At 40.4% G+C, this 25,853-nt stretch overlaps 3 protein-coding genes and 1 long non-coding RNA gene across 7 annotated transcripts; 3 read left to right on the forward strand and 1 right to left on the reverse strand.

Annotated features, from left to right (window-relative positions):
- Positions 1–2,399: 2,399 nt before the first annotated feature.
- Positions 2,400–5,923, reverse strand: LOC127375223 (uncharacterized). Its single transcript, XR_007887339.1, has 2 exons — positions 5,737–5,923; positions 2,400–5,039 (listed from the first exon to the last, which is right to left on the reverse strand). It is a non-coding gene; the product is annotated as an uncharacterized LOC127375223 (long non-coding RNA).
- A 3-nt stretch (positions 5,924–5,926) lies between these two features.
- eda (ectodysplasin A) lies at positions 5,927–18,013 on the forward strand. 2 transcript variants are annotated; one of them, XM_051421187.1, is made up of 8 exons: positions 5,927–6,379; positions 12,750–12,849; positions 14,790–14,828; positions 15,174–15,329; positions 15,681–15,715; positions 15,835–15,886; positions 16,493–16,623; positions 16,929–18,013. In XM_051421187.1, the coding sequence occupies exons 1-8, from the start codon at positions 6,056–6,058 to the stop codon at positions 17,187–17,189; spliced, it is 1,098 nt and encodes a 365-aa protein (XP_051277147.1). In that variant the 5' UTR covers positions 5,927–6,055; the 3' UTR covers positions 17,190–18,013. The 2 variants fall into 2 exon arrangements, with proteins under 2 accessions (XP_051277147.1, XP_051277148.1); XM_051421188.1 differs by having other exon boundaries at positions 16,493–16,617.
- A 301-nt stretch (positions 18,014–18,314) lies between these two features.
- LOC127375222 (tumor necrosis factor ligand superfamily member 13B-like) lies at positions 18,315–21,021 on the forward strand. Of its 2 annotated transcripts, XM_051421193.1 has the most exons (6): positions 18,315–18,564; positions 18,690–18,777; positions 18,903–18,959; positions 19,043–19,155; positions 19,246–19,396; positions 20,282–21,021. In XM_051421193.1, exons 1-6 carry the CDS (start codon positions 18,319–18,321, stop codon positions 20,392–20,394), a joined length of 768 nt encoding a protein of 255 aa, XP_051277153.1. In that variant the 5' UTR covers positions 18,315–18,318; the 3' UTR covers positions 20,395–21,021. The 2 variants fall into 2 exon arrangements, with proteins under 2 accessions (XP_051277153.1, XP_051277150.1); XM_051421190.1 differs by having other exon boundaries at positions 19,043–19,396.
- Positions 21,022–21,126: 105 nt separating this feature from the next.
- On the forward strand, positions 21,127–24,186 carry LOC127375219 (transforming growth factor beta activator LRRC32-like). Of its 2 annotated transcripts, none has more exons than XM_051421185.1 (2): positions 21,127–21,366; positions 21,540–24,186. In XM_051421185.1, the coding sequence occupies exons 1-2, from the start codon at positions 21,277–21,279 to the stop codon at positions 23,406–23,408; spliced, it is 1,959 nt and encodes a 652-aa protein (XP_051277145.1). In that variant the 5' UTR covers positions 21,127–21,276; the 3' UTR covers positions 23,409–24,186. The 2 variants fall into 2 exon arrangements, with proteins under 2 accessions (XP_051277145.1, XP_051277146.1); XM_051421186.1 differs by having other exon boundaries at positions 21,546–24,186.
- The last annotated feature ends 1,667 nt before the right edge of the window (positions 24,187–25,853 follow it).

A 25,853-nucleotide genomic window follows, 5' to 3' on the forward strand; every position in this document is an offset into this window, starting at 1 on the left:
CTTCACATGAGCCTCAGAAACAAACAGCGTGGAAAACATCCAGGGAACGGAGAGGCCATAAACCATCATCCTGGCACATATAAAGGCGCATATAAACATGCATCTCACTCATATTTCACCTCTTTATTGGACTCAGATTCACAGCACATCCAAGATATACAAGTGTCTACAAGAAGATAGTCTAAATTATCTCTATCTCTGTACCTGCTCTGGGTTACTGAGCAATTTGATGCCTAAAAACCCAAAGTGTAAACATTCCTCTGATGATGGAGCTGGCAGCAAAGCATGAAAAAGTCTGAGTGGGATAATGGCTCAAAGTATTCAGATTTATATCTTGTGAATTCTTTCCGGTGACATACTTTTCGTTGTCATTTTCTGAATTTAAACACAATAGAAAGAGCCACAGAAACTCTCTTTATAATGTTTTAATGAGATGTATTTTATTGTTGTTGTTAGCCACAACCTAACTTGTGCGTTAGCGATTAAGTATACTTCACTTGGCTCATATACTGATTAACATTTAAACGTACAGTACGTAACTTATGCAAATCAAAACAATGAGGAAAGACTAGTTTGATGACATTGATGAATGATGGGGGCTCTTGTCTTCAATGTTAAACAACCACCATAGCTGATGAAAATCAATCGGACCTGCAGAAATTGTTCATGGTCGAGGTAATGTATTGAAGTTTTATTGACAATATATTTAGTCATGTTCTTTTTTTTTACGTTTAGTCACGCTCACCGACTTCCTTCCTCACTCTCTGACTTGTCAGACATATCCAATGCTTACCAAGGAAACAAAAAAAAAAAGTTATGGAAATATCAAATATTCAAATGAAACATTTACAGACCTGCTGATTATTAATTTTGCATGGTAGGCTATGAACTAACCCTTAGCTATAAAACAACAAAGGCATATATTTCATGGTTATCAGAGAGCCATGAAATACCAGATCTTGATCATCAGAAAATGATAGCATTAGTTAACACGCTCAGAGTTAATTTAGTTAGGTATTAGCACAGTTTAGCTAACTTACTAACGTTAGTCTGTTACTCACGTATGCATAAAAAGCTCAGAGCGTTGTAAACGTGGCATAACATTAACGATGTATGTGTATACATTTCTGAATTAACATACACATGAAATTAAATGAAAACATATGAAATAAAAACACACCAAAATACAGGTGCCTCCATCACCCACATTGATAACCTGTGGAACTGAGAGGGGAGAGATGAAGGAGTGGTCTGCACATTCACCACTATGCTAACTGTGTTTAGTTTCCTTGGTGTTAGTGTTGGTGTTCACCCAGAAGTTATGGCAAGAGGCAAGCAAGGAAACCCACCACCTGATTAAAATTACGGATTTCTCAAAAAATAAAATATATAACATAGGTCTAGTGTTTACAGACATTTAAAGGTGGAAATCTTCAATATCTTTAAATAAGATATAATCACTATATACATCAACCATGGATCAAATGGCCACAAGTGAAAGGGTCACTTATAGTGATGAACCCACGTATAATTAACCCTGCATCTGTAAGCTCAGTGTTGTGTGTTAGTTTTTTTTTTTTTTTGCAACTTTGATGTTTAAGTTCACGTCTATGCCTTTAGTTTACAGCCAGCAGCGAGAGAGCTCTGATATACACACTCCACGTTACCTGCCCAGCACCAAACAGTTGATAGACAAAGTTAGCAGCTTGCTGGTGAACATGGTGGAGCCTTTAGCTGCTAAAGAGCCAGATATTGACCTCAGGTGTTAGCTGAGACAAAAACAGAGCTAAAGAGGGCAAATACAAATACATACTAAAGTTACTCCATATCTGCTGGATGTAAATAGACAACTGTTGGCCACCAGGTTCGACATAACTTTATATGTTACTATGAAGAACGTAATAACAGGTAGCATCTACCAGCATTGTTAAGACAAAAATATGACTTCTGTAGTCATATAAATAAGTGTAATGCTGAGGAAGATTTATTTATTCTTTAGGCTCCCTTGTATAAACTAAGCATGAATATAGCATTTTTAATAACTAAAACATGTTGAAACTAATTAATCATTGTTTTAGCATTAATAGGTGATGTACTATTCTTTATACTTTGATATCCATTATGTAGTTGATCAATGGCATGGTTGTATTCCATGGTTGCTCTCCACTCGGTGTCATGTGAGTGTGCTGTATGTCTTTCAGGTCCTCTGCTTTTCATTAATAAATACAATTACAGAATCGTGTCTCTGCTGATGGTGCGACAGTGTTACTGACAAGGTTACTCACAGAGGAGCATTGCTGAGCTTGAGGCGAGGCAACAAAAATTACAGCTTTTACAGCAAAATGTCACTGTTTAATAAACTGCCTTAAACTGTGGAAACCTGGCACAGGAAAAAACACTTTTAGGGACAGGAACTTTAATGAAAGTGAGCACAAACTTCAAGTACAGTTTGACTGTTACACCTATGCAATTTCACGTTAAACTTACATTGGTTATCTTTAGACTACGTAGTGATTGTGTATTTTTGTGTCATTTGCCCTCATTGTGTCTGACTCAACCGGAAAATCAATGGAGCAAAAGTTCTACTGGGGAAGTATTATTATGGCATTGATTTACATGTAGCAGATCTGTCAGCTAAACATTCTTCCAACCCTGTCAAATGTAACTTAAAAATAATAACATCATACAATGTTTTCCTCTTTTTAGGTGGCATGATACAGGAACATTTGTTGTGTTATGGTTTCAGAATGATGAAGACAGAGAAAAAATAGATAGAAAATAGGATGTAGATAATTATTACAACAACCTGTATAATGAATCGTTTGACTTTGACTATTACTTTTACTTAAACAATTGTTAAATTCCCTCATGTTTAATATGGATATAAGCAACTCTCAAGGTTAATTTCTGACTGAGATTCTTTGTTACATGCCATACCCCTCTCTCTCTCACCCTAGGTTTCCTGCCCATACTGCTCCTATTCAATAAAGGCAAATTGCCCCAAAAATAATAAGAAAACTAAAACAGTAAATGAGCAACTCTAAAATGTTATTGTTTACCGATTCCCCTGAACACTGTTGCCTTGAGAAAACACACAAAACAATCCAATGCATGCTAAAAAGGCCACTTAACTGCAACAATTCTGTGTGGAATAAAAAAAATCAATTAAGTTTACCCAACGAGTTGCACACAACAGTCAGCAAATAGATGGAGAGAGAGAGAGAGAGAGAGAGAGAGGCAAGGGCAACAAAAGCAGCACGGTACAAAAATAACGGCAGCGAGAGAGAGCTCTCTGATCTTGATAAGGATTCTTAAGACAGACGCCCACAATGAGAGTGAATGAATCATTGTTCAGAGAAATGGGAGACGTGGTCCAATTTACAGGAGATTTATAGGTAGGAAATCAAACACCACAGCATATCAATTAGCCAAGGTTACACCTCCACAATTCAATGTGCAGAAACAATGACTCCTGAGAAGGTAATGTATGGGGTTGAGAGGAATAAAACAATTTACTGTAATATGTAATGGTATTGTTCTATTAGCTATGAATCACTTTAGCTCATATGTGATTCCATATGATGGCAATTGAAAGTGGATTTGAATTTGTGCTCTTTTATCACTTCGTAGGAGAAAGGAAAAATTTGGTCGAGACCAAACAGTCCTCCAACAGCTTGTTGGAGTCATGAGCCTCAGCCCACCACTCAGCTCTCCGTGGTAAAATATAAGAGTGCCTATTCCTCCTGCAAAACTCCATCATCTGGCAGGGAAAGCCTCTAAATCTTGTTATAAGCTCAGAGAGGATAGAGTGGCACACCATTTATGAACGCTGCATTGATGCCCGAGGGATGCTACAAGAATTATTCCTCCTCTTTTCGGTGCCAAAAAAACAATCACGACAAAACTGTTTTTAATTGTCTCAGGCTTTAAAGTTGTGTTGTCTCAAACAAGGCAGCAGATATAGAGATGACTCATCAAGTGGCCTTTACCTCAAGGCCCTCTGACCTCCGCTTTCCACAAAAACAAACACTGAAAAAAAAAAGATAAAATAAAAAGTATAGCCACTCCTCACATATATAGTAACCTATAAAACATTTTAAAATCGGTTGAAATCATAGGAGATGTATATGCCTAACTATTCCAGTCCCAAATTATCCGTGTCTCAAAGTCATTGTGCCTGCTGCTTGGATGAAAAGCGTGGCGAACATGCTTAGGCTGAGCCCTCAGTCACAGGCCCTGTGAGGGTTACTTTGAATGTCTTTCCCTCTATGATTTCACTATCTTATATTCAAACAATGAAGAAATGGCTTCCCGGGAGAGAGAGAAGGAGGATGCTTAATATGTGGATAATAATTATTGACCACAGAGAAGCTACATAAAGATATACATAGAGAATATAAAAAGTTATTATTTAAACGTCATTATTCACCCAATGTGAATCTGTTTTGTCTTTTAAGTTCAAGTTCATCAGGACACTGGCATGTTGATTTATGGCTTGGCAATGCTGCCCTTCAGTGGCAGCTGACTAGAATCACTTTTTTTTCTGCAGACGAGTTGGAGGAATGAAGCAGATTGTTCTGAGGAAAAATGGGCTGTGATATAGTGGCAGTAAGAGCAGAATCCTGAGAAATACAGCAATGAGTTTTCGCTTTCTTACAGTAATCAACTTCATGGTGAAAACATTTCACAGTGATGAAATACCCGTATTCTGATCTCCTAAAGTCATTCTTCTCCATTATTTTCTCCCACAATACCAAGTGAATACCAGCGATTACTCAGTGTCTGTCAGGGTGAGCTCATATTATGAAAGAGTGTACCTCTCTGTAGGTCAAGTGCACTCAAATGTCAGGTTTTGTCCCAAAGAAATAAAGACTGATGTTTTGTGGCACTTGCCTGAAAACTAATCTAAGCTGGTGATCCATCAAGGCCCCAAGTTTCAGCCCCGCTCAGTGCACTGGTTTCATCATCTCAAGGCTGAAGGACGGACTGATCCACAGGCTACCTCTGGTTCCTTGCTCCAGAGATCAAAGTGTCTACATCTGAAAAAGAACAAAAGTAAGGTCTGCTTTGGATGTTGAAAATGTAGAAAACCGCAGTGCCACATTCAATCTCGTTAAGGCATTGTCCTCAGCTGGCTTTTTGGTAACATAAATGTCAAAATATTCCCCAAGTTCAGCTGAGTGACACGTGTTTAGAGTATTTGATGGTGTTGTACACAGAGTGGTGCTGACCTCACTGTGACATTGACTCTCTTCCAGGCCTGCTATCATACTGCTCAGCCTGACAGGGTCCAGATGTAATTAAATATAATTGTATAATGTGTAGTCTGTTTAAGGATATAATTTGCAATACTTTTCCACTCTTTGATGATATGATGAAATCATCAACCGCTTGTTCTTTTTCAATAACAACACTGGGCAATATTTACCAGGGTTTTAAATCAATTCTTCACACAGGACCACCGCTTCATGTGCCACCCACATAACAAAACAAAAGTGCCAAACAAAGTACACCAGTGAAAAATAGCATGTCCACAGCCTAAAACACATAAAACAAATGCATAAACAATATACATTACATCAGCGACTGACCACCCCTTCCCATTCACACTCACATAACAGAAAATAAATCACACAGGAAGGTCACGAAAAGTGTTTTCCTGCCTCGGTGTGCTGAGTATTAATCACACGACACACTGTGAGCAACAAACAAATATAAAAAGGGGAATATTCTCACAATTATAATCTCATTATCATGAGCTCACGGGCGTTGCAGCTGCACCGTTTCACCATTGGGTGTCGCTCCACTACTTCACCTGGTGCATCCAGCCCGTCCAACCTCTGGCCCGGATTGTCTGGGTTCGTAATTGTCACCGGCCAATCACAGAGGAGGTGGGCGGGCCTCCATTGTTACTACAGATACTCGAAGAAGTTTGCACCGACCTGCTGCTGCTGCACCTATGAGTCTCCACGTAAATGAATAGCCGCGGCCCGCGCGAGACAAACGAGCCGATTATGCCGAGATAAAGAGCATCTGACTCGCGCTCCGTCCGATAATGGCACGCGATGGTTCACCCGCGGAGGATTTCCCGGACAAAGTGATGCCCAGAGCAGCTCCGTGCACGTGCAACAAGAAGTGCAGGAGTCGGAGCGGCAGTGTCGTCTTCCTGGGATTATTCCTGCTGTCGCTGTGTCTGCACGCTGTCACCCTCGTCTGCTATTTGGATCTGCGGTCCGAAGTCAAAAGGGAAATTATCCACCAGAAGCGGGACTCCATGTTGACACTTGCGGGGAGTGACCTGGTTGACCCGGCGGCGGTGCTCTCGCCCGGCCACCCGCGACTGGAGTCCGGCAGCAGCCGCGGCGGAGAGGGTCATGAGGTAAAAAACAAAAAACAACATCCTAGGAAAGACAGAAACATGTTAGGGAAGGAAAAAAAAAAAAAAAAAGCTAAATGAAGAGCAGCTCATTCAAGACGGCATTGTTTTCATTCCTCTCACGGAGGCTGTTCGTGTTCATTCACCTCCGTTCAGTCCTCCTGTTCCCGTATCACGGTATCAGGTTTTGCCTCTGTGCTCTGTTATGGCATGTTTCTGGGCAACTTATTTTACAGTAGCCTGTCACGAAGTTTTGCCAGCTCAGTTTCCAGACAAATATGTTTTGAATTAGCGCTCCCGTGTGCGTGATTCAGCCTCTTGGACAAAAATACACAAAAGTATAAGCTTTAAGTCTGTCACCTGGCCAAAGTCTCCTGTTCAGGTAAACATGCAGGGGAGGCATATCAAGGAAGTAAGAGAGGTATGGTGCACTTTTTTTTTTTTTGCCTTCATAAAACAAGAAACAGCTCATGAAAAAAAAAAAAACAACAACAACCCATAGTTAACTAATTTACTTCAGAAATGGCTTTTTATTTTTCCTCAATCAAACCACATTTAACCCAATTTGTCTTGTTTCCCAGAGCCCCCCCGCCACCCACCTACCTACCTCTCTAAACAGACAGAGGTTGATGCTCAAAACTTAGGCAGACTGCCCAGCTGGATTCACAGAGACGGGGTCAGTCAATGTGCTGGAGCAGGTGGACGGAAAATTAACTGGATCACCAGCAGGTGCAAAGCCCAAGGGCTGATGTAAATTCATCAGGACTTAGATGGGGCAGTTGGTACTTGGAGCCGAGCCAGCCTCGTCTCACATGTGTTTTCTTTTCTGGCAGCGGGCTGATTGAATGTTCATTGTGTTGTCTGTGGCTTTGGCAACAGCCGACCCCGACCCCCACCCCCCACCAAACCCTCCACCTCCACACACTCCCTAATTTCATCGGTACAAAAGGGACCCAAGTGTAGGTTTCAACTTTGCATTGCTTGCTCAATTAGCTCGTATGTCACCAGTTGTGTAATGTTTTCACCGAGAAAATTATCCTCTGTGTGGGGCATTGGCTTGAACATTTATTTGTGCAGAGCCGTCAACTTGATAGTCACTTGGAGGATGGAGGCGTTCATTTCTCTGTAAGGAAAGATTATCAAGATCAATGGCTGGTATTGGTGTTTGCTCTGTAACATTTTTCTTTCACAAGTGGGAAGCTCAGCCTATTCATTTAGTCCTTTGCTAAGCTTATTTTAGTTTGGTTTCCCTGGTTAAAGCCGAGCGAGATGGGCCTGGTATTCAACCCAGATGGTGACGCTTCATGAGGTGAAAGACTGTGGCCCAGCTGTAAATATTTAACAGCGCTGTGATGCTGTCTTTGCCAGATGTCTGCATTAAACAACTCTGATTACACATCCCACAGTTTACATAGTTGGAGAAACAGGAGCATGTGGCATTTGGACGCAGCGGCCGCACTTGTTAGCTTTTCAAGAATTTCCTTTGAAGACCCTTTTTTTGTAGAACTAAAAATTGTTTATTGCATTTTTCACACAAGTCTCCATCAAAGGCACTTCAGCAGCATCTGTGAAATTCAATGTGACGCGCAGGTATACAGACAAGTGTAACATAACACGAAAAGAAAACAAAGAAAAGCAAAAGCAATCAGATATAAGAGCAAACATACATACCAGATAGACATGCATGTGACATTACAAGGACATTAGCTTTGTCATCATATCGAAACAATGTGGACTTGTCCGGAGTGTCCGCATTGTGATAGACGTATTCTGGAAAAGACAGTTGTTGTGGGTTGTCATCAACGAACAACAGCTTTGGACACCAGATTTAGTGCGTGTCAGACTGGGTTGCTCAGTGTCGAACATTAGTCAATTTTGGTAAACAGTAAAGCCAGTGGAAATCCAGAAACTTTCTGACATAATTCTCTTGTTAAGCAGCTTCTTGAGTCAAACCGAATGGAAAGAAAACTTTAGGTCAGTTGATATCACGGTATTAAGGAGGATAAAGGTTATGGATATGGACATGAGTTTTAAGATGTAAATATCTTCTCTAGGTGCTTGGGGAAATAAGTGTTTTCTTTACACTGGGCTCAAATTGAAAGCGCTTTAATCTGTAAATTTGATTTATGAAAAGAAAACACCATCCTGTGTTTATTCTGGCTGTGTATTTAGTTTAAATCTTGTAATATTACATTTGTTTTTGAATCCGGTTTTAGGTTTTGGTCACATTTTATGCCATGTTTTACAGACAAAACAATTAAGCCTATTAAGAGCAAGCCTTTTGTGCGGGACAGTTGGTAGAATTTGGAGATGCACACGAAAAGTGACTTTAACTCTCATCTTAGGATCTAGGCTATATAAGCTGGAACACTGCAAGTTTCCAATCAGTTTTTCAGTGAACAGAGGAGGGGACTGCTTGCAACCGGGGTTGTGGGGTAATGTGAGACAAAGATAGATTACAAATGCTATGAAAATATTTTATGTTTCCTCAGATGTAAGTACAGAAATGGAAACAATATTGTTTGGCAGTCTAAACTGGGACTTAAAAGACTGTTCTAGCAATAATACTAAATGTAACAAATATAATAAAATATAAATAAAAGCAGGAAATCAGGAAAACTAGAAACAGTTCTGGTATGCAATTAAAAATTACATACCACTTAACATCTCACACTTTTCCAGATCCACCTAGTTGCCTCTTAAAGAGAGCAGATGATCTGGTCATTTATGATTCCGGGCCTGGGAAGTGAACAGTCTTCCCCTCAACAGTCACAGTTGGTATGCCCTTGAGCAAGGCAGTAAATCCCAGCTGCCCAGCAGATCTGCACAGTTCCCGACAGTAAAAAGCCCCTCCCAGGTGTGCAGCTCTGAGGTCTGAAGCACGAGTGTGATGCCGGGCATTACTGAACGAGAGCAAGTGTCGCTCACAGTCAGCCTGACCCTCTTTCACCTGACCCCAGTCAGCGAAACGTAATAAAAGTCATATCTAATTGTGTTCGCTCAGATAGCGTTTTATTCTTGCCTAACATTTTTCTTATAACCATTATATGAAATAATTTTCTCCTCTGATGTATGCCTTCAAAGTCTCACAGAGAACAGATGCTGAAACATCTGGAGTCTAGTTAACGGCTATTAAAAAAGTCAGTTTGATGGGACACAAAGTCCTCAGCAGCATACAAGCTCTGGGGCTCCAGGGTGGGCTGTCACCCACATCTACTTTAATTGTGACCAGTGCATGATTAGTTAAAACAGTGGTGTCGTATGTATGATAGAGCGAGCCTCCATATCAGGAATAAATCAGCGTGGACACAAGTGTCATAAAAGCACAAGGCAGAGGAGGGCGAAACATCAGAGATATGAGGCTGCAAGCTTTTCCATATACGACTGAATTGTCTTGACAGATGCATGGCGTAGACGCCCAGTAAAGATTAAGTCCAGAGTCACAAACATCTACCAAAATAATAAATTCTCCAGGCATTCGCAGCATTCAGCTAGAAGTCACTTTGCCAGCAGTGTTGCAACAATCTGAAATGTGATTGGCTGTTGACAGGCAACATTTCCCTTAGGTTGAGCTCTACAGCTTTTTTAGATGACAATCTATGGACACTGTTATTAAATTACCCAAGTTATGGTTTAAAACACATGGCCTTCCAGAGAGCAGTGTCTGGTTTTGGCTGAGGCAAGAACACTCCTGTATGATATTTAAGAAGAAAACACGCTGTCATTGTTCTATCCAGGAGTGTGAATCACGGGAGTATTGCGAACGTTCAGTTCTCCCTGTACAGCAGTGATAGACACCCATGCATCTGGCACCCACAGACACCAGCCCAGAGTTTCACCTCAACCTCACATTCTTAACCGCAATTTAGTGACTAATTGTCACTTCGGGTCCAAGATTTTAGGGGCGTTACTGAAGCCAAAATGTCTGTATTTGTGGAGAGATATGAGCTAGGAAACAGTACTGGTCAAAAAAACAAAAAAAAAAACACTCTTCACACTTCATAAACAGCTTGAAAAGTTCAGAATGTCAGGGAAGTTCAATAGTGTAAGTGCAGAAATCGTTAGGAATACAAGCCGTTGTAATAGTAAGTGTTTATAGGGCAAAAAAGAAGTCTTGTGATCACAAAATTACACATCCCTGGGGTGACTGAATTTTAGTCATATCCTCACGGAACAACAGGGAATCGCGTCCTCTGCGCGCAACAGCACCCCCCCACGCTTTGAAGATTTGAAAGCCCTCTAATTAATAGCATTTTTTCCCTTGTGCTGAAAAAGAATGGTTTACTCAATAGTTGGCACTTGGCATACATACCAACACATTGTCATCCTGATTTACTGTAACTCTGCATGCCTTTGAAGGGTATGAAGGCTGTAAATGTTGTAATGAAGTGAAATGAAGCAAACAAGGGCGCAAAACCATTTCTCATAGTCGTATAATGGAATAACTTTTTTCTTTTCTTTTTTTATCGCTTTGTTGCCTTCATCAACAACACAAGCTGCACCAGTTTTGGTAGTAGCCTAGCAGATTGCTTGTTTGTTTTTTGTCGTTCTGCTGGAGCTTAATCTCGGGCCAGAAATTGGCTGTTGAATCATGTTTGGCTGTCAGAACAGACGAAAGTGTAATGCCATATGCCTGAACATACACCCCGAATCCTTTGAGAGGTAAAAGCCCTCTATATGCCAACAGCTGGAGAGGAGATGTGGAGACACCTGCACACCAAATGAACAGCAAACGTCGCTGCTCGCGGGAACATCTGGAGGTCTGTGTGTGTCGATAAACCATTCCAACACATACTCCTCCATCAGGCTGGAATTCCCGTGCTCATAAGGTCAGACATGGCTGGCAGCTGGTCAGGGATGTAGACTTTAACTGCTCTGAGCTGGCCCAACACCGCCAGCGGGGGGTGTTTGACATGATACAGCTCATCCCTCACCCAAGGGGGGGTGGGTTCCCACATCTGAGTCGAGGTATAGAATAAACTCGAAACATAACTTTTCTTGTCTTCTCCTCTCATGGTCTTTCAGTGGCTCTGCTTGGAAAACCACACAAAGAGGCACTGGGAGTTCACGCAGCTTTCGGGAGAAGGAGAGTTTCTCGCCGTCGGAGTATGTTTATTTGAAGGTCACAGATGGAAACATGGAGCGTGTCATCTTGGGGTAGGCCCCCACGGAAAAAGAGAGGTCAAAGTGTCTGTCAGCAAGCTTGTCTGATTCATCCCCAGCAATAAGAATAAATGATACATCATTATTTGTTATCTTTTGATCCATGCTAAGGTGCTGCACGTGTCACTGCTTTTGGAGATTAGTTATCCAAACTCCAAGCAGATGTCCAGCACAAATACAAGTTGTCTGCTCTGTCGTCAGCCATCGAGAGCCTTTATCTTGCTCTTTTACCATTATTTATGCTGACACTCCAAAGTGTGACCAAAAGCACTCGTATATTTTGAGGCTCGACAAAAAGAAGGCCTTGGGTGGTCTTGTTGTGTTTCGAGTGCAGAGTTTCTTTGTCTATCGGATTCTGGGAATCCTCCAAAGATGTGATCACAAACTGGCTGTTCTAACTGAAGGCGACTTTGAACAATCTGCGTTTTTCAACTCGGAACCCTTAGCACGAAACATGTTTTTTTGTTGTCTGAGCCGGTCACGTCTTGAGCGTGTTACAGTCAGGTCAGCCCGTCCTACAGAGTTCATGTGAATGTAGGTCGACCAGAACCAGTCACATAAGAACACAGGCATGTGGTTTGTCCCGCCACTCACTCGCCCATGGGAACACCCCACCACTGTAGCATAGCGTTTCCTGTTTTTAGGGATGAGCTCAGACCAGCTACATCAGATCCTTTTCTTTGACTCCCATTTTTTTTTTAGCTTATTCATGCAACCTCTGAATAGGGCTGGGACCAGGTGCCATGTGAATGGGTATTACTCTCAGATTAACCACAATTCATGTCCTCCTTTTGTATAAAAAGGTGAATTTTAGAGCAGTCGTGTCCAGGTGACTGTCTCAAACGGCAGAAACACAGACAAAAGTGACTTGGGTTACAGGATAGGTTACAGCCCCAATGGGACAGACAATGACTTGGCCACCAATGAATGTGCTGGCTGACAGTGTCTCACATCTTTTCAAATGCCCCAAGTTGTCTCTGTGCAAACAATATACCCCAAGAATAGAAAGGCCACTTGTAACATGGGTTTCGCTCTCAAAACCTTGTATCACTCATCCCTTTTGTTTGCTTCACGGAATTAATATAAGGTGATCTTGGCTGGTATTAATATTCTGAGGAGAGGCCCTGTGTATCGAGCCAGTGGCCCTCTTGAATGTTCTGCTAATATGAATTACCCATGCTCATTAATATTTTCCTTTGTTTTTCACCAGGAGAAGTTACTGCACAGAAACAGTGAATTCCATGCCACAGAGGATAACAGGGGCATAACTCAGCGAGCGAAAAGGAGTCCCGGCAAGCAGCCAGAAACAGGCATGTTTTATTTAGAATATATCATCATTTAGTGCTGTCTGTGTCTTCGGTCCTAATACAGGATTTGTATGCTGACAGCTTTCTTGTCTCACAGTTCCCCCCTTCTGTATCTTTTTAAGCTCAAACTCCAAATTCAGTACATTTAATGACACAAGAACCTTACAGACCATTGCTCTGTGGTGCACCTGCATGCATCAGTCTATTTTCTGGATATGTACTTGGCAATGGCCCGGTCGACTGTTGAGCTATGGTTTCTGTAACTCTTGTTTGTTTGGAGGGGATTCAGTTCAGTGTAAATAATAGGCTTTTGGTGGGCTTAAGGCTCTTAAATTTTTAAAAACAGTTTGTTAATGGTTTCCCACTTTTTGTGAAATTGATTTTTTACTGCTTTGTGCTTACTTAACAAAGCAGCTCCACCACATAATGTTGCCGAGTTTATAGAGCAAGAGATTAAACGGAATGGGATTGATTATTACTTGGATAGCAAACAAGGACAACAAGGAGTTTGGGAGGGTTTCACCAATTTGAAACAGACAGCAAAGCCTGCGTTGATTTCCCCCGTCTCAAAATAATATTGGGTCCCCGAAATATCTTTTGCATCTGTCAAGTAAGCAGATCTGGACGTTTGAATCCAACTGTGTATTAGTCAGGTCCATACCATTAGAAAATAATCACACAAAAAACAAATGTATCACTTTGTAGAACATGCAGTCATTTTAAGAAACTATGTGGCCATTTCTAAAAGAGGTTATCATCTCAGACGTTTATGGCTTTCATTAATTCCACTGAATTGATTTATCGTAATCAATAGCTGCACAGAAAACCATATGGCCAATATGTCTGAATTTGCTTTTGTAGTTTTTGTTTAGAATGTGAGCTATGCAAATAAAAAAGCGAAGCCTTTGAAGTTTCATGTCTGAGAGCAACAAGTGCAGCATGATCACAAGGCATTCCAATGTCTGTGGCGTGACACTGAATACTTGGGGGGAAGTTTAGTGATTGTGTTTAAATTAGAAGAAAAAACTCACCTTTGAGACTTTCTACATAAATCAGTAAAGTCCCGAGCCTCTAAACACTAATCATTCCCAGGTCTCTCCTCTGCTCTCAGCGCACAGACAAAGGCTTTTGTAATCTCAGCCTTAGATGTGTGTTTGTGTGTGTGTGAGTGAGTGTGTGTGTGTGTGTGTGTGTCCTGTGTTTGCACGTGTGTGCGTATGTGTGCGTTCTGGGCACTCCTAACGGGCACCAGATTCCAGATAGGGCTGCTCGTTAAGAGAAATCTATGCGGATGCATCCAGTCATTTAGCCAGAGGAGAAACATTGGCCATATGTTTGAGGGGGACTCAAACTGTGAGGTTTTAAGGTTAAATGGCCTTTGTAGTTGTAATGACATGGTAAACACAAGAGCAGCGAGACGGCTTTTTGAAAAGGATTCTTCAGCTGCACACAGAACACACACACACACAGATGCACACTAAGTGCATTTTATCTTTCAAGCACTGACATAGATGCCCCACCAACATCCATGCACGCACACACATACACATGGTTGTAAAGGGGAGACACACACAAACACATGCGCACGCTCACATGCAGACACACTTTCATCTGCATTCTCCATCTGGGCTTAATTCAAAGAAAAGGATTTTGGCAGGATAAAGTATCTCTCTAATGATCTTCTCCAGTTCCACTGCCTGTGAATGCTTAAGGCACTTGTTCATACAGAGGAGGTGAAACCACACTTACAAATTACTACACTAGAAGATACCACAGACTGACATACCTCCACTACAGTGTTCAGTGCCGAACATCTGAATCTGTTATTTTAGCCTATTCAGGATACCTACATGGAATGAGCTGGATACCCGAGATGTTATCTGAGATGATAATTGTTCAGGAGACCATTTCAAGCTTAATCACACTGTTTTTGTTTCTTACAGAATCGACTGGAAGGGATAAAAGGAAAGAAAAGAAAAAAGGTAATACATAATTCTACCTACATTTCAGTTATCCTGCTCATTGATTGGACTGCTACCTGCTGCCTACTCTCTGGGAGTATTCGCGATGTTGTCCAAAATCCAATAACCGTGTTGGCTTTAAGTAAATGACAAGCTTTCAATATTAGATTTTTTCCGTCAGGAACATTATTCCTGCTTCTTGGCTGGCTTCATATCAGGATTTACAGTCTGTACAGCATTTGTACAGAATGTAAAGCCCTTAGGAGGCAAATTTGTGATTTCAAACTATATAAATAAAATTGACTGTCAAAAGATTAACCTGCTCAGATTTTTAGTTCGCCAACCATTTTTTCTTTCTCTTAACAGGGAAAAAAAGACCAGGCCCCCCTGGTCCTCCTGGTCCCCCGGGCCCACCGGGCATCCCTGGAATCCCCGGTATTCCAGGAAGCAACGCCGTGGGGCCTGCTGGACCCCCTGGACCCCCCGGGCCACAGGGACCTCCAGGGACTCAAGGTCCAGCAGGTATATAATAGAATAGAAATTACACGATAACACGCTGAGATGGCCAAAACTCAAGCCAGAGGACTTGGAAACACCCATGAGTTGAGAGATTTGTTCTTAGATTACAGTATTTGCCTGCATGTAGCTGCGTTCCCACACTAGAAGGGAGCTCAAGTTGACAAAAATTGATGAACTCATTGCCTTCACAGTGAGAGTTTGATGCAAGATGTCAAACATAGTGTGGGATAGCAGTGATCTATCTTTAAAGTATGCCAGTGTTTGTTTTGTTTTAATCATCATCTCTTTGTTCCTCAGCAGTGTTGAAGGCCAGAATTTTTATCATGTCTCTCTCTCTCTCTCTTATTGTTGCAGGGGTTCCCGATAAGACAAAAACAAAGGAATTCCAGGTAGAGTATGTCACCTATTGGAAATTAAATTGTATCCGACACAAAATCCCAGATGAAACAGCTGTTCCCTTGTTTTACTGTGTATCCAGATTAGTCACCAGAGATTTCTTGTTTTTCAGCCTGCAGTGGTTCATTTGCAAGGGCAGGAGACAACCATTCAAGTGAGAGAAGGTGGGCCTTCTGTCTGTTCTTACTTGTATTTACACCGCCGTGTTCGACACAAAACAATAAACATGCTTAATCCCTGTTAATGTCTCTTGTCAAGGACCTGGCTCTGCAACTGTTCAACTAAACACATCCCTGCTAAACCACAGATTTACACCAGAATAAATATAAACACTGTAAACTGTTTACATTCACTTGATTAAAAATGTTTAAACTACAGATTCAACATGCCACATTTAGTCATTTTTTAAGATATACTTTTTTTTTTTATTTAGTCACACTCACCTACATAACCTAAGATTTTTATGGTTTAGAGTGCTACCAATATTTACTATAAGATTATAGTAACCCTAGCGTAATCCCATACCTATTATAGGATTAGTATACAGTTGTAGGCTTACATTATAAGCCAGACCCGTGTTAACTCAGGTCAGGAGCAGAAGCCTTGCATGTTAGCAGATTCCAGTTATGACACAGTATAAATGTGAGTGTAAGCATCATTAGCAGGTTTATATTGTCTGTCAGTGCTGAGCTCTGGTTGTAGTTTAAACACTGCTGATAGCTGTTTATGTTGACTCTTTGCCTCTTGTTTATTTGTTGTGACATGTTTAGATCTGTCTGAAGGAATCCTTAGGAACTGGAAGATGGTGTCCATCCATCACCGCGTGTTTAAAATGCACTCTCGCTCTGGAGAGCTGGAGGTGCTGTTGGATGGTGTCTACTTCATATATAGTCAGGTAGAAGTGAGTACGGTCCTTGACGTAACTCTTATAATTTACAGTTCAGAGTCAAAAGAGCTGGCAGTTGTTCTGCATTTAAGCTTAAAAACCTGCTTGCTTTGTTTATCCATAAATGTTTGAGTTATACTTTAAGACATTTCTTTTCCTCTCCCTGTGGCTAAATGTGAACGTCTATAACTCAAACCCCTTGTTGGCTACTCTGATATTCCAGCTGTTTCAGCTTTAAATAAGCTCTTAAATATCATGTGGACTTGTTTTGACTACCCCTCTCAGTCTTCTGTGAATTTTATGTCTCCCCTCTCCACCAGGTGTACTACCTCAACTTCACCGACATTGCCAGCTATGAGGTGATGGTGGACTCCAACCCGTTCCTCCGCTGCACCTGCAGCATCGAGACGGGCCAGCGCAAGTTCAACACCTGCTACACCGCTGGGGTGAGCCTGCTCCGCGCCGGCCAGAGGATTTCCATACGCATAGTGTATGAGGACACACTCATCAGTATGACCAACCACACCACCTTCCTGGGAAGTGTCAGACTTGGAGAGGCTCCATCTGCTGGACAGAACTGATAACTACACAACACACCAGCCCTTCTACAGAAAGGAGAAGTTGCTCACAACGGTCGAATCAGTAGCAAGCAACTTCTAGCCCAAGTCTTGCCCCCTGTTTAGAGGAAGCTGAAACCCTCGGGATTATTAAAGCTGAGGGCGCCCCTGGGTGACTTTTGTCCACTTTCACAGCTCTGTATTGATTCTGTGCAAAGAGATCAGCCTCGATGAGCCAAATGTCCTCGTCAAACAAACATTTCTATTTATGGCCACCATTTTGTGTCAACACAGACGGCATCTCTCTTTATAACAAGGAAGGACACTGCGCTGACATATACCTAATATTTACATATTTTAAAGTGCTGTTGAATGATAATCTTGTATCTCCAAAAACACCATCTATTCAAAATGTTGTATTTGCAGTTTGTATAGTTGGCCCTTTTTAATTAATTTAATTATATTATCAGTTATAAGTAAGTGGTTTAACAAGGGGCTTAAAGCTCCATATGCCCCTGGGTTATAAACATGATTAAAAGATCATATATTTGTTCAAAGCAAGTATAAAGGTATCTATGCAAGGCTGAGAAAAATCAATTAAAATTGGAGTTATAAGGTATTCACAGAGCAACAGCACTATATATTTTGCGCACATTTGCACTACAGCATCCCTGCAGAATATCAGTGATATGTTTTGTTACAGTGCTATTGTTTAGTTACCGTATGAATGAATCCATGTGGAAAAATGATAGTTGTTTATACGTCTTTGTACATATTGTATATAAAAGGGATATACTTTTGTAAATGGAGTTGATTGATGGATTAAAATGTTTCATTTTCTGTCTAAACCCTTTCGTCTGTCTTTTCTGTTTGTGCAGCCGGTGGTATTGATTTAAAAGGTTAAAACTTCTCTTTTAGATGGGACTCTGCTGGCACGAGTACTGACAAGAACAAATGATGTTCTTTGAGTGAGGCGTTTTGTCTTTATTAAAATGTGGCTTTTACTTTGACTGAAAGTTTCACAATACACTGCAAATTTGGCTGTAATCTTCATGCAATCTAAATGAGTTCCATCTTGAGCAGCAGAAAGAAGATAGTTCCTCATTTAGAAACAAATTTTGAAACTGAACATTTAGATTTCCGGGGTTAACTGATGTGTGACCTCACCCATTTGAGTAACTTGAGGACATCAGTCTGTCTCACTAGTCTCACAATGCTTTACAATGCTTTATTATCACTAACAGCATTTATGTTTTGTCTTAGTCTTTTCCTAGTGCACAGAGCCAGTGTTTTAGAAAATGATTTTCGCAAACTCCAAGGGGACATAATTCTACAATTAAATCAGCCACGTTCTGAGGGAGTCAATGGGAAAGTGGCCAAGATGTCTAAAACAAGGGAGGTATGTCACGGATTATACAGGATGGAGTCATCTTGGACATTGTACTACTGAGATTTATGCCATTAGTGAGTATTCAGATAGCGCTGTAATAATAAATTTTCTCCTAATGCTTTGTTTTCTCTTAGGACATAAAGCCAAGTACTTTGCAAAAAGCTCAGAGTTCTGCGAAGATATTTTCTAGGAGAGTAAAACGGGAACAGGGCAGCTGCAGAGGTGGGTTGGAGCTGAGAACTGAAAATGTGTCCATTAGTTACGGTCTAATCTGGTAGTGAGACCATAAACTGTGTATGCTAAGTTAATAAAATTAAAGTATTATGTTTATTTCTCCTTCTTGCCAGCTCCAACATCATTCCTACAGTTAACAGCTAACACTAACAAACAGCCAGACATAAGAGGTAAAACTAAATTCAAGTCTTTGGCTTTAGAATCGCACCGTATGCCATTATTTTGAATAAGTGTATCTTGCCTTCTCCCTTAGGAAATATAGCAGTGATCCCTTGGACTGTTTCTGTACAGCAAGGAAATGCAATTTCACAAAAGGAAAACAGAATTGTTGTCCAAGAAGATGGTTATTACTTGGTGTTTGGACAAGTATTGTGTCACTCTAATTCAAGCATAACTAAGTTGATATTACATCTGATTTGTTCCAACTGTTCAGCTAATGTTCTGCTTAATTCACAGGTTTTGTTTGAAAGGCCAAGCACAGTTGTGGGTTATATCATTCAAAGTTGGGGTTCCGCGAACAAGGGGACCTCAACAGAGCTCTTGTGTTGCCTGCAAGATATGCCAGATGAAACTCCTCCCAACTCTGCCAACACATGCTACACTGCAGGTTAGTGAGGCACAACTGTGTGGCCGCTTAAAAAAATAGTTCCACATTTTGAGAAATACGCTTGTTTGCTTTCTAGACAAGAGTCAGATGAGGAGATTGATACAGCTGTAATGACTGCATTGAAAATATGAAGCTACAGCAAGCAGATGGTTAGGTTATTTTTGCACACAGACTAGCTGGCCTTGGTCTGTATATATATATGTATATACATACATATATATACCTTGTTTGTTAATACAAAATCCTAGGAGTAAAAACAACACATTGTGGTTATACAAGTAGGTATGTACCAGATTATTTCTTGACCAGGAGTAGTGACTGACTGAGTGTAACGTCAGCCTGAGGTTGCCTGACTGCTTCTAGCCAAGAAATAGCTCCCCTTAAACCACAACTATCATTTTTACACTCTGGTTTTTGTACAGATTAAACAAATGAGATACCATATGTTAATTCTGTGAGCTTTGGAGGAGCTGGTAGAAAGATGTTGTACCTTTGTACAGAGCCAGGCTAGCTGTTTCCCTTTGTTTCCACTCTTTATGCTAAGCTAATTGGCTAGTGGTGGTTCATATGTACTGTACAGTAGAGTCCAACACCTTTAACTTCAAAGGTGTTGTGCATAACATTAAGGAGGATCTATTGGCAGAAATTAAATATAATATTCATAGGTATGTTTTCCTTAGTGCATAATCACCTTATTCTGGAATTGTTATGTTTTTGTTACATTAGAATGAACCGTATTTATGTCCACCATGTTGAACTGCTAATTGTTTTTATAGTAGTCCAAAACAGACAAACCAAACACTGGCTCTAGATAGGTTTTTTCTTTAATTTGTCACCCATCTTGTCTCTTCTCTGATGCCTTCTTCTATGTATCCTCTGTCATAGGTTTAGTGCAGCTGCAACAGGACGATGAACTGGAACTGGTGATACCATACAAGCCTGAAGTCCTCATCACTATGGATGTAGAGACCTTTTTTGGTGTCATACAGCTAAACTGAAACAAGACGGTATGAAGATGATAACTATGCAGCTCGTTGTTGCAGGATGTAAGAAGCTGACACTGAGCAGCGTGAGGGGATGCTGATAAAGGACCGAGTGACAGCAGTAGGAAAACTTCTGGGACCTGTCATTAACCTCAGGAAAATACATGATGAATTTTTTTAATGATCTGCCCATCTCATGTGTCAGTTCACTTTTAGAATCCTTTAGCTTTAAACTATCTTTCAGGCTGTCCACCTGGGCCTGTCCCCTATCATTGTTTGTGTGCGCTTCCTCCTTTCATCAGTCTATTTTAGCATGTCTCTTGCTGGGGGCTTCCCTCCAGCTCCACCTCCACGCTGTCTGTTTATTTGTTCCTCTTGTCTATTTTAGAATGGTTTCCGTTTTCCTAAGACTATGTCAGGAACAAACAAAAGTATAAATTTATACTGCTCAGGGGGTGTTTTCCTGGTTGACACGAACTCCTCAAACCTGTAAATACTTGAACATATCATGATAAAATTAAAGTTGTTATAAATGGGATAATGTTCCTTTGTACAAATTCATTCTCAGTTGGTATTTCTGTTCAAAACTCAATTTAAATTCATGCATCTGTACAATTTGTTACAATAAACACAGAAATATGACCATCTTTGTCCAAAAATCTGTTTTTATACAATTTAAAGGGTCCTTACTCGGATGTTTTCTTAATAGTAGGTGGCACATCAGTGGCCAAGCCTTTATTGTCTAAATATAGTATCAATGTCTATCTGGTGTCCGCAGCTGCTTTCTCTCTCGCTTTTTTTTAAATGAAGCATGGCTATAAGAGGGTGTGTGTGAGGTGTGTATATGAGCTCTGACAACACTAGTGGTACAGCAGCAGAAGCAGCAGCAGAGGGAGAATGGTCAGACATATGTTTTCTCATCTTCTTCTACTCTGGTCACTCAGCAATGACCTCTATACAACTGGATTGACATATCATGAGCCAGAGGTAGGCTCACGATTAATGATTTAAATGTTAATATTAAAGTGTAATATCTTTGAATTTTGTCCATACTTTTTGGAACTTTTACTGGTTTTTAGATCCTTAAACAACTAAAGTTGTTTGACTTTGGTTTCCATGGTTTGCTCTTTGATTATGATTAATGTTCCTTTCATTTCAAGGAGCAGTCCTGGAACAACCAGAATCTCTATTCTGTCCCTCTGGATTTGGATGCACGGCTGAGAAGACTAGACCTGTCCAATAACTTCATCAGACAGTTGCAAACACTTGCTTTGCCATACTTGGAGCAGCTGGACCTGAGCTCCAACCAGCTGGATCTCATCTCCGAAGGGGCTTTTGAAAACCTGGCTCGACTTGAAGAGTTGAATTTGTCCAGAAATGCGCTGAACAACAACCTTGGCAGTAACAGCAAAGCCCTCCAATCCATCAGTAGACTGAAGATTTTGGACATATCAATGAACGATTTGACTCATGATGCGGTGGAACGGTACCTTCGAAACAAATCTTCTCTTGATCAACTTAAGATGACTGGTAATGCTTTAACAAGACTTTCACACAACTTGTTTAGGGAGAACAAAGGTTTGAGGTCCATTACTATTGATGACAATCTGATATCAGTGATAGAACAGGGCACATTTGAATCATTGAGCCAATTAGAAACACTAAACTTGGCCAAAAATAACCTTGCACATATCTGTGATTTTAAATTACATCAAGTTAAATATCTAAATCTCAGCAGAAATTCAGTTGAGTTCTTTGTTACGCGTGAGGACGACCAGTTGTACAGGCTTGAAATTCTCGATCTGAGTCACAACAAGCTCATTTATTTCCCAATTGTTCCGAAAATGAACAATTTGAGGTATCTACATTTACAGAATAATATGGTTGGTGCCTTAAATTCAGAGGCTACAATGGTATCAGAGGCCAATGCTCTTTATAATGAGATTATGAAGGAGAGGACAGTCAAAAAAAATAACCTACACTCAAACTGGAGGCTGATGCCACTGATTTATATTGACCTGAGCTATAACCACTTTAGCTCTTTCCCACTGGAGACTTTGAGCCTTCTCTCATCTTTAGAGACTCTGAATTTCAGTTATAACTGTCTGCAAAACATCATCTGGAATGTTAGAAAAGATAATGAATCAGGATACCACCGGCAGCTTTTCTTCCCCTCCTTAAAGTACCTTGACATGCAAAGCAATGGACTTGTATACATTTCCCCGAGATTCCTCAGTGCGCTCACACAAATAGAAACGTTTAATCTCCAAGACAATTCTGTGCAACCCTGTGCCTTTATGGACCATTTGCAAAGCTCTCAATCAACGCAGCAAATAGATCTCAACACATCCTGTGTTGTCTTTGGGCAGTTACGGACTCTTAAACACCTCAATCTGAAAGAAAACAACATAAAAACGCTTCAGCCAAACACATTTCAAAAAACCTCTCTGGTTTCTCTGAACCTTGCAAGGAATCCACATATGGTAATCCAAGTGGATGCATTAGAAGGTGTGCAACAGACTCTTCAGTCTTTGATTATGAGTGAAATAAACATGAACAGCTCTGATCTATCTTTACCCTGCATGCAAGTGTTAACTCATCTGAACATATCTAACAACCATCTAGATATGATACCTAGTAGTTTAAGCTGCTCTCCCCTGAGAGAAATAGACATAAGAAATAATCATTTTGTGTCTTTAAACCACTCTTTGATTCTTGCTTTATCTGTACACCTAAATCTCATGTACATTAGTGGAAATTATTTTAACTGTTGTGACAGTAAATGGCTGACAATCCTACATGAGTTGAAGATAAAACTGCCCGATATCAATGACACTGTATGCTTTTCAAGTGATAGAAACATTGTGATGACAAAAAACACTTCAGTGTACTGTTTGTTTCATCCGAAAGCACAGGAAATCCACTTTGGACAAATGATCATAATTTTTTTATTTATAGCTGTTATATTAATAGTGTTGATCACTTTCATCAGGAAGGTATGTTGCACACAGATATCATTTATAGTGTGATCTAAAATCTGTTGTCATTTTTATACATTGTTCTACATAATGCACAAGGGTTATATAAAGCAAGCAAACCAAATACATTCAGCGAGAAACTGGAGAGCAAAGTGCAGTAACTGAAGCATAAATCCTGTGAGTTTCAGTTTGCATGACCTGTTTTACTATAAACAAAGTGGCACTTAATGGCTTCTTAGACTGTAAAAACTAACAGACCTTTAATTAATAATGCAGTAAAATCCTCATCATCTTACAAATGGTTCAATTCTCATCTCCATTCAGGCTTTCTCTTATGACTCCCCTGCACATTACTAGTCTGTAGGACATGCATCACGCTGCGTGACCTGTGCAGCCAAATGTTGTAACTGAAATTGGCCTTATCGACTCCCAGGCTGTTTGGTTACAGTGCATGCCAAATTCACTAATCAGGCGGAGAATTTTTGCCCATCCTTCATTGTGAAATGCTTGTTTGCAAGTAAAAGTTTAACCTTGGCTCAAATTTTTATGACATCTGCGAGGCCTTGCACAATATTCCCAGAATCTGGACTGAACTCCTGAACACTACGCTAATAAGACACCATGTACGAGTTTCCATGTACGAGTTTCTGTATGAGCATATAAATAAAAATTGCTTATTTGAAGTGTGTATATGCAAGATCCATTTTAATATATGTCACTATTTTGTGTTTTGTCATGTATAAATTATGTGGCACTGACCCAGGGAGACTGTTGAATGTGGCAACAGTTATGCTATACATAATAAACATGCTATACCTAATAACCAGAACATGTTGGCAGTCTTCATTTTACAATGAATGAAACACCCATTTCTGTACCTGTAGAATAAATCATAGAGCTCTGGGAAGGGGAAAAATTTCTCTTTCTGTGAATTTCTGTTGAGCAAATTCCACTAGGTCATAAAATATTGACTGGAGAAGCTACTATCATTCAGTGTGAGGCGTATTCTCACTCAATAAATCTGACTGAATTTGGATCCAATCCTTTTACGAATATAAGACTTCCCAAAGTAGCACATAATCATTAAAATGTGGTTAAACTAACAACACGTGAACCAACTTTGAATTGTATGAAGTGAATTGATTAGCAATATGTTGCACTATAAAATATACCAAAACAAAAAAGATTTTGTTACAATATGAGCAAGTAGCTCAGGGGACACTAAGGAGAAACTGCTGTTGCAGGAGGATATCCTGTTGAGCAATGCTCATGTTGTCTTTTTATTGACACATCTTTCTCCTTGAAACTGATGCAAAGTGGCATTTTGCAATTCTCATGGCCATTACCTCTTTGTCCACTGGGTAGAGCCAAGGCTGCGATGCCAGCGTTAGCATCACAAGAGCCAGGATGCCAATCAATCTGGCTCTTGAGCAATATAACTGTAGGAAATGTCTTTGTTGCCCCACCCACAAGATTTAGGAACTAGATCAAGTAGCAGCTTGACAAGTTCAAGCAAAGAGCAGTCGAAGAAAGGAACACTGTGTGGATAGTATTAGGTGTAAAACCAAAGGAATGCAAGTAGCAAATAGTATTCATTCTTCTGCTTGGTGATTAATGGTAGCTGGCATTTAGACATTAGCAGCAGCTTGTTTGTTTGCACATTAGAGCAAGTATTGAAGACGTGTATCACTGTCAGCCTCTCCCTCTAGGCTAACCGTATTTCCAATAAACCTTATCCTAAGTAAAATATACCTTCCCAATTGTCTCTCTTAATAAAATAAAATCGCTCTAAATAAGGATGATTTTATCTTCAGAAATATCCACTTCCACAAATGTAGTAGAAGTCAGTGGCATTACCATTACTGTTGCACATACCTTGTTAAAGTCAGATTAAAATCTGTTGCAGCAGTTCTGCTGTAAACCCAAACACAAAGTTACTATCTCAGCATCGAGCTGTTTGTTCTGCTCTCATCCGCTGTTCTATTTAGAAATATGCTGACCTGGAATTGCAGTTTTCTGAACAAATGCACTGTGCTTCCTTCTCCCAGCAGTATAAATAGCAAGTCACTCGAGGAAATATATAATACAGAAATCCTCTTAATGATATTATTTATAAAAATATGTATCTGCCATATTTTCTTTCTCGTCATTGGAATAAAGGAGGGTAACAATGGTCATGAACCAGCTGATGCGGTACTGTGGAATAACATTATTCATGCAGATGTCAGGAATACACATGGCCATTATTTAAAATGGGCAAAATCCCAGTGGCCCGCTGTGGGCCTGTCGATTGTATACTGTATATTTGCTTTTAATATTGTCACTGCCGGCCCTGTTGGGCTCCAGCAAAGCCCCGGTACGGTGACAGATGAGCTGAACTGAACCTTTTTCTTCGTAGCCCGATTCTATCTCATCATTTCCCAATCCATTTGTAGGTTAGGCAACTGTACAGTGCTGATTTGTAGGCTTTAAAAATATGTGAGCTCCCTCTAGAGA

Source organism: Dicentrarchus labrax, unplaced genomic scaffold (genome assembly GCF_905237075.1).
Source record: "Dicentrarchus labrax unplaced genomic scaffold, dlabrax2021, whole genome shotgun sequence".
NCBI classification, from domain to species: domain Eukaryota; kingdom Metazoa; phylum Chordata; class Actinopteri; family Moronidae; genus Dicentrarchus; species Dicentrarchus labrax.

What these genes read in the sequence shown, in the direction of transcription:
- LOC127375222 (XM_051421190.1), top strand. Translation starts at nt 18,319, where the DNA reads ATGTGTGACCTCACCCATTTGAGTAACTTGAGGACATCAGTCTGTCTC. An exon ending in AGATGTCTAAAACAAGGGAG is followed by an intron (nt 18,565 to 18,689) that starts GTATGTCACGGA and finishes GTTTTCTCTTAG; the next exon opens with GACATAAAGCCAAGTACTTT. An exon ending in GGAACAGGGCAGCTGCAGAG is followed by an intron (nt 18,778 to 18,902) that starts GTGGGTTGGAGC and finishes CCTTCTTGCCAG; the next exon opens with CTCCAACATCATTCCTACAG.
- LOC127375219 (XM_051421185.1), top strand. Translation starts at nt 21,277, where the DNA reads ATGGTCAGACATATGTTTTCTCATCTTCTTCTACTCTGGTCACTCAGC. An exon ending in TGACATATCATGAGCCAGAG is followed by an intron (nt 21,367 to 21,539) that starts GTAGGCTCACGA and finishes TTTCATTTCAAG; the next exon opens with GAGCAGTCCTGGAACAACCA.
- eda (XM_051421187.1), top strand. Translation starts at nt 6,056, where the DNA reads ATGGCACGCGATGGTTCACCCGCGGAGGATTTCCCGGACAAAGTGATG. An exon ending in AAGGAAAGAAAAGAAAAAAG is followed by an intron (nt 14,829 to 15,173) that starts GTAATACATAAT and finishes TTCTCTTAACAG; the next exon opens with GGAAAAAAAGACCAGGCCCC. An exon ending in CAAAAACAAAGGAATTCCAG is followed by an intron (nt 15,716 to 15,834) that starts GTAGAGTATGTC and finishes CTTGTTTTTCAG; the next exon opens with CCTGCAGTGGTTCATTTGCA.